Source organism: Pangasianodon hypophthalmus, chromosome 16 (assembly GCF_027358585.1).
Source record: "Pangasianodon hypophthalmus isolate fPanHyp1 chromosome 16, fPanHyp1.pri, whole genome shotgun sequence".
NCBI classification, from domain to species: domain Eukaryota; kingdom Metazoa; phylum Chordata; class Actinopteri; order Siluriformes; family Pangasiidae; genus Pangasianodon; species Pangasianodon hypophthalmus.
In genome coordinates this window covers 21,994,919-22,002,706 of record NC_069725.1, presented here as the reverse complement: position 1 = coordinate 22,002,706, position 7,788 = coordinate 21,994,919, and the positions used below count along the sequence as shown (strand labels likewise).

Genomic DNA, 7,788 nt, shown 5'->3' with positions numbered 1-7,788 from the left:
TATTCTATTGTGTTCTAAACTGTTTTAAGAAAGTTCCTGACCTCAGCAGTGCTGTGAACGTACAGGAATTAAACACTGTGTGAAACCTACTACATTCATGAATATTACTATCTCTGCAGGTGTCACTGTACGTACAGCACATTTTAACACAGCCATTGTGTTAATTTACTGATGATCTTCTTCCACTGTTCCTCATCATTGTGTGCTGGATAACATTAGTGTTTGATGCACTTTTTAATCTTTAATTCAAGAATAGTATACACACACAGTCCACTTTATTAGGAACACCTGCGCACCTGTTCACCTGAGCAAAAAGACCAGCTGACATTTTTCCAACCCTGGAAACCTGGAAACCCTGCTGTTGTATCCCATCCTCTTTAAGATTTAATGTGTTCTGAGACGGTTTTCTGCTTACCACATTTGTAAAGAGTGGTTGTTTGAGTTACAGTAGTCTTTGTCAGCTCAAACCAGTCTGGCCATTCTCATTTCATCTCTCTCATCAATAAGGTGTTTTTGCAAACAGAACTGTGTAACTCTGTCAAAATCTCTGAGATCACATTTTTCCCCTCATTCTGATGTTTAATGTGAATATTAACTGAAATGCCTGACCTTTATCTGCATTTTTAAACAAACCAAAAAGTACATTGATGGGATTCACAGAACCCCAATCTTTGTCCATCATTTTAAAAAAATGCCTTAATGTACATCTATTTCAGTATTGTACAAATAAATGCACAAATCATTTATAAACATATTTACAATGAATCAGACAGCTCAATAACTGCTTCTGCAGTTGTTGCAGTATCAGTACAAGGAGCCCAGGGACTGAGCGTTAGCAGTTCGTGTTTGTGGTGTACTCGTGTTGAGTGGCCTTTGAAAAATCTTCTGCAGAATCTCCTTTAGATAATTTCTGAATTTCACACCAACGAAAACATAAAGCACGGGATTAAGGCAGCAGTGAGAAAATGCCAGCAGTTTACTGACGTATTCAGCATAGTCAAGATGATGCGTGACATCGCAGTCTATGAAAAACTTGACCTTAAGATGGGTTAACGTTTGTAAAAAAATCACCAGGTTATAAGGAGCCCAACCAATATAGAACACGACTACGATGCAGAAGATGAGTCTGATAGTACGGTGTCTCTTGTTCGTTCGCGTCTTGAAGATGGTCTGCAGAATTCTTACATAGCAAAAACCCATGATCAAAAAGGCGCAAACAAAAAAAGAGTTCTGTTCGTACGTAAGCGCAAGGTCTGCCTGAAAGGAATTATACTCACAGTAGAGTTCTGAAGCATCTGCTGGATCAGGCATTGCAGAGCTGTAGAGTGGGGCTGGCAATGCCACTGCGATGCTCACCACCCAGCCGAGGATAGGGATTAGTGCAAAACCCTGTCCTTTTTCCCAGTCCGAGAGAGGGTACACCACGGCCATGTAGCGCTGAATGGTCATCAGCATCAGGAACACAATGCTGCTGTAAAAACCAGCGTAGAAGACGAAGCAGACAGCTTTGCAAGCTGCATCTCCAAGAGTCCAACCCCAGATGTAGTAACAAGCCCAGAACGGCAGTCCGACAGTGAACAGCAGGTCTGACACGGCCAAGTTCAGTATGAAGATGTTGGTCAATGATTTGATATTCTCAAAGTATGCGAGAATCACAAGAACCAAGATGTTACCAATGAGACTGAGCAAGACCACGATGCTGAAGAATAATGGGACAACGATGGATCCAACTTTTGCTACGTCCTCTTTGTGGCACAATTGATCCATAAGAGTACTGATATCAGCATATTCAAACTCAATACTCTCTGTATTGTTATCTGTAAAGGAAAAAAGTATTGTTAAACATGCAAAATAAGTTGTTTCTATTCCTCTTAGTTTCTGCATTATGATATCTTCTCATACATGAAGAAATGAAACTTATTGTTTTAAAGAAATGCCCAGAATTGCATTGCCAGTGAAGTTATACAATGCTCCAAGTTCAGTTCATGATGCATAGCCTATAGATTAAAAAAATAGCTTTATATACCCACTTCAAAAATATTGTTTATACAGACCTTCGAAATCCATTTGCTCCTCTTCAAATGGATTACTGAAAAAAAGTAGCTCCTATAATTTTGATGGTAGAACAACAGACAAATATGTACAGTTAGATAAACGAAGCGTTGTGGGGAAAAAAAGGGGGGGGGGAGTCACTTTCTCCATATACCACTTCTTCTAGCAAAAAATGAAATGAGCAGATTCTTCTTGTTCTTTGTTCTTCGCTGGATATGCGTGCTGAAATGTCCCCTTCTAAATTTATGCTGGATGTTTTTCTGTAATGAAACCAGAAGTGGTTTTCAGAGGAACACATTCACAGCAAACGACGATCAAAGACATTTGGCGATCTCCTCCTCTGGCTTTCAATTAGAAGCCGAACACGTTCAACTAGATGTGACCCTACTACCTTGGAAGGGGCAACTTTGCAACATTCCCATGTGAAAGCTTTAACACTTTTCATTCTCACTTAATGCACAAGTTAAGGAAGTTGGTTAGTCACGCTCTCGGCCATGTGAGCTTACAGACTACTGTTTAGTACTTTTGTTTTGTGTGCCTATTGTTCTTAGAAGAATTATCTTTATAGAGTTTATCAGTGAGACCGTCCAAAGATGGAGCAAACACTTGTGCTGAGTAATCCCAGAGAGAAGGGGATTTTACCCTGGTTCTTCATTATATCCCGGTTTCGTTCAAAAAATTGGAGAACGCTTAAGTTATTAGCTTTAGTTATTAACCCATCCACTTAGCATGTCATTTAATCTACTGCAGCCCTGTGTTTCCCCATAACTTGCCAGGTCTATTGTTAGCTCTAAATTGCCCTTATGAGTGGGCAAAATTTGGCGTGCATGGTGCTTTGCAATGGACTTGCATCCACCTCAACTCTTACCAGGATAAAGCAGGTAATTACTGTAGATTGAAGAACCTGGAGAGAGTGACTACCCTTGCCCATTTATTTTTGACTTATAATGCAATACAATGCTGACTACAGCTCAGAGAGAAAGTGTTTTTTTTTTCTTTCTTTCTTTTTAAATTGGTGCTTTTGAAACTACATCAAACACCTAAATATGACCAAACCTTTTTATTCATACATTCTTGAGCATTCACTTTCACATACAATATAGATCCAGTCTAAAAAGATGAACATTATTAATCACTTCCTTCTTGTGTGCTGCGTGGATTTTATCTCACAGGTTTCCTGTTTCTCTGATTTACTGTGATTTTGAACAATGGCAGCCAAAAAGAAATGAAGAAGGACAAAATAATAGTTCATATAGTAGGCAGTGATTAAATAAAACTTTTTTACAGAGAAAAACTCAACTCAGCTGACGTTTCCCAAAGTGCTGTAAAAATCAGGCACGTCTAAACAAATTAAAATATATATAAAATTCAAACAAAAAACAAGTAAAGAACATAAATATATATTATATATATATTATAAATATATATTAACATAAATATAACATAAAACTGACATTTCAAACTTACACTTACCGTATATGTAATCCTTATGCAGAAATAGTACACTTCTGCACAAGAGTACAGTTCTCTCTTTCGGGTATACTGTGTATATGAAAAGTATAGTAAGAAACAACCCAGTTACCTTCCAAAGTACTAATGAAGACATCCACAAATGTGTCATCATGTGGTTTAAACTTTCATCAGAAAGGGGAGGTGATGGTAAACAGGGCTCAGCTAATTACCATTCAGCTAACTCCATTTGCTCCTAAATGTTGCCCTGAATGTGTAAGCGTGTGGTTTTATGCTTTTTTGTTTAAAATTTACTGCTTGTAAAGATGCTGTTGTGAAAACAATCAAAATGAAATTTTGAAATGAAAATTCTAAGCAATTTAATTTCGGGAATAATCACGTAGGATGCAGGACCAGTATAGGCTTGAGTTTGAATCACTTCTGAAAAGGATCTATGTCTGTTAATAACTTTTGGGCCTACAACAGGGCCTGATACTCCAGTATTCTCTGCTAACTGTTTGCTAAGTGGTGCAGATACACAGAACAGATGATTTTCAGGATTTTGCAAAAAAAACTCACTAGGCTACTCTGCTGTGTGGATACGGAACAGATGCAGTGCTACATCTGTCTCTAATCCAATGCGGTGTCCATTTGTGGTCTAGGGCTGGAGTAATATAAATTTTATTACTTTTTATTACCATCAAAATTTGAATAAACTGTAAAAAAAAAAAAAAAAAAGATGGGATTGTAATTGAAATGGGATGCAATAAAAAAAGAAATAACTTTTGCTTGGTTATAAAAGGTGAGGAATAGCTTCAGCTTCACATTTGTTCCAAGCTCATTTAGTTGCTAATCAAATGGGAAGTGGATTTTCTAATAACAACACAGTCTCTTAGATACACACTATGTAAATGTAAAAGTACATCACATACCTGTAAGGTCTGGCTCTGCATGTGTATGATGTTCTTATATCTAAGACATACCCCTGACACAACTCAAACTCTTGACCTTAATCTGTATTATTTCTTTATTTGTGATTTTTTTTTTTTTTTTTCATTTTTTTATTACCAAACCGAAAAATATGAAAAGACAAGAAATGCAAGACCAGTGAACCCTCCAGACATTTCACAGAGGTTCACAGAACCAGATCAGATAAAGCACTCAAATTTACAGCATCTGTGACACAGTTATTTTCTAAATTACACACACACCTGCACACACACCATCCAGAAATTAAATATGAAAATGGCTCAAGCTGAAACAGCTGCTCAAGCCTCTGCAGCACCTGACAGCCCACACGGTTAATGAGAACTCGGCTTTCATGGCTTTGCTTTGTGGTTGCACACAGTTCCACCCTTTCACATCCGTGATGGCCTTACTGGAAATTAAAAGGAAGCTAACGCTGGACAAGCTAACCCTGTTAGCTAGCATATATATAGCATATATACAACAGCTGCACTATTATGAAACTTGGAAGCTGACAAAAGTATTAGAATTTCAGTTTTGTATCTGAATTATATACACGTCACATTTAAAAAATTCAAATCACGGACAGAAATTTAATGTAAAGTAGGCCAAAGGTGAAGCATCTGGGATTCCTAGGGAAAAGTATATGCTTTGAAGGACCGTTTAAAGTAAATGCTGTTCATCACTTCTGATCACAACCCTGCAAATGGCTGCCATGGGTGTCCCTGATATCAAAGTGCCCCTGCATGGTCTTTATCAGTGCTTTTGCACACTTTTCTGGCCACAAGCTTCAGAATCTTGAAGGTTGCAATTTAACTGGCTTTTGCTGTATTTCTGTGTATAAATACTTCTAAGCACATTTGAACACTGTGACACAATTAGCATTTCAAAGAAACATTGTCAGTGGACTCAAAATGTTCATCCAATAAAGTTTGTCCATCATTTTTAAAAAATGCCTAAACGTACACAAATAAATTGCACAAATAAATGCATAAATCATTTACAAACATATTTACACTGAATCAGACAGCTCAATAACTGCTTCTGCAGTTGTTGCAGTATCAGTACAAGGAGCCCAGGGACTGAGCGTTAGCAGTTCGTGTTTGTGGTGTACTCGTGTTGAGTGGCCTTTGAAAAATCTTCTGCAGAATCTCCTTTAGATAATTTCTGAATTTCACACCAACGAAAACATAAAGCACGGGATTAAGGCAGCAGTGAGAAAACGCCAGCAGTTTACTGACATATTCAGCATAGTCAAGATGATGCGTGACATCGCAGTCTATGAAAAACTTGACCTTAAGATGGGTTAACATTTGTAAAAATATCACCAGGTTATAAGGAGCCCAACCAATATAGAACACGACTACGATGCAGAAGATGAGTCTGATAGTACGGTGTCTCTGGTTCAGTCGTGTCTTGAAGATGGTCTGCAGAATTCTTACATAGCAAAAACCCATGATCAAAAAGGCGCAAACAAAAAAAGAGTTCTGTTCGTACGTAAGCGCAAGGTCTGCCTGAAAGGAATTATACTCACAGTAGAGTTCTGAAGCATCTGCTGGATCAGGCATTGCAGAGCTGTAGAGTGGGGCTGGCAATGCCACTGCGATGCTCACCACCCAGCCGAGGATAGGGATTAGTGCAAAACCCTGTCCTTTTTCCCAGTCCGAGAGAGGGTACACCACGGCCATGTAGCGCTGAATGGTCATCAGCATCAGGAACACGATGCTGCTGTAAAAACCAGCGTAGAAGACGAAGCAGACAGCTTTGCAAGCTGCATCTCCAAGAGTCCAACCCCAGATGTAGTAACAAGCCCAGAACGGCAGTCCGACAGTGAACAGCAGGTCCGACACGGCCAAGTTCAGTATGAAGATGTTAGTCAACAATCTGAGATTCTCATATATCGCAAGAATCACAAGAACCAAGATGTTACCAATGAGACTGAGCAAGACCACGATGCTGAAGAATAATGGGACAACGATGGATCCAACTTTTGCCACGTCTTCCTTGTGACACAGTCCATCTTTGATGTCAGTCAGATTATCTTTCCAGAACATATTCTCATGTTCCATATTGTTTTCTGGAAAGCAAGGACGCTATTAATAAATACATATTAAAAACATTATCTCTGTTCTGCTTCCCTTAATGCAGTCAAATTTACTGTCCATATTGTTTCATGTTAAGCAAAAATGCATAGTTAAACATGCAGAATAGCTTGTCTCTCTTCTTCATAGTTTCTGCGTTATGATATCTCCTCAAATATGAAATGAAACTTCTTTTAAAGAAATGCATCGTGAACTTATATAGTGCCCCGAATGCTGTTAATGGTGGATAGCCTTCAACTCATAAAAAAAAAATAATTAGCTTCATGTTCCCATTTTAAAATGTATAGTGTATACTTACCTTGGAAATCCATTTGTTTCTCTCCAAAGTTGTTGTAATAATTGTTGAAAAAAAAGAAGCTCTTGTACTCTTGATCGTCATACATCAGATGAACACATGCAATTAGACAAACTTTCAAATTTAAATTAAAGAAGTGGGAGGAGGTAAGTCATTTTGTCTATATGCCACTTTACAGTGAACTGAAAACATTTAGATTGGGTTCTTACACTGGTTATGTTCCCTCTCCTAACCAAAAAAAGGAAGTGTGAGGAAGTGTTCGTATTTATTTCTCAGCAGAAATTGTGCATGTAAAGCTGGTTCTCCGAACACCATGCTGAGAATCACCTTGATACTGTAACAAACTTCAAAAATGGGCAAGGAGGAGGCGGGAACCGAGTGAACTCAAACGTAAACTTTAATAATAAACAGAACGTAAAACACAAAAGACATGGCTCTCTGCACAGCTGTATAATCCAGCTGGCCTTTGGGTGGCCAACTGGGCTTCACTTGTCAGGAGGGCTTGAATGCACAGCCAAATCCCTCTCCTCAACCATCTACATGCTGAGGTGGTACCCTGGCACATCTCTAGGTACGCCTAGGCATCATCATTTGGTGTCATCCTGGCCAGGAAGAAGGAGCTTTAGAAGCAGCTCATGGGAGAGGAAGAGGAGGAGGTTAGCGGGCTCTGGATGACAGCTTGCTCTGTGGCTTGCTTGTCCACGATTTTGCAGAGGATCTCCTGATGCTGCTGCAGACCCACGAGAGCCTGATGCTGTCGCTCCTGCATCTGTGCTAGAGACTGGACAATCTGGATGGAGGAATGGACTCCATGTCCATGTGACGTCGTTCTTTGACCTGTCCCCCAGGTTTTGGCACCAGTGTGACAAATGACAGCTAACACACCACAAGAACACAGTGGCCTCAGGTAAAGATTGCGTGTGA

General features: G+C 39.1%; 2 protein-coding genes across 2 annotated transcripts; both read right to left on the bottom strand.

Moving 5' to 3' along the window:
- Positions 1–620: 620 nt before the first annotated feature.
- On the bottom strand, positions 621–3,683 carry LOC113530690 (chemokine XC receptor 1-like). Its single transcript, XM_034312134.2, has 3 exons — positions 3,526–3,683; positions 2,055–2,312; positions 621–1,817 (listed from the first exon to the last, which is right to left on the bottom strand). Exons 2-3 carry the CDS (start codon positions 2,065–2,067, stop codon positions 805–807), a joined length of 1,026 nt encoding a protein of 341 aa, XP_034168025.1. The 5' UTR covers positions 2,068–2,312; positions 3,526–3,683; the 3' UTR covers positions 621–804.
- Positions 3,684–3,689: 6 nt separating this feature from the next.
- On the bottom strand, positions 3,690–7,751 carry LOC113530693 (chemokine XC receptor 1-like). The gene is made up of 2 exons (XM_026920922.3): positions 6,868–7,751; positions 3,690–6,544 (listed from the first exon to the last, which is right to left on the bottom strand). The coding sequence occupies exons 1-2, from the start codon at positions 6,950–6,952 to the stop codon at positions 5,529–5,531; spliced, it is 1,101 nt and encodes a 366-aa protein (XP_026776723.2). The 5' UTR covers positions 6,953–7,751; the 3' UTR covers positions 3,690–5,528.
- Between the last annotated feature and the right edge of the window lie 37 nt (positions 7,752–7,788).

Excerpts from the sequence above, each read along its gene's own strand:
- LOC113530693 (XM_026920922.3), bottom strand. The coding sequence starts at position 6,952 with ATGTATGACGATCAAGAGTACAAGAGCTTCTTTTTTTTCAACAATTAT. Across the intron at positions 6,545-6,867 it reads GAAACAAATGGATTTCCAAG|AAAACAATATGGAACATGAG; the intron begins GTAAGTATACAC and ends CTTGCTTTCCAG.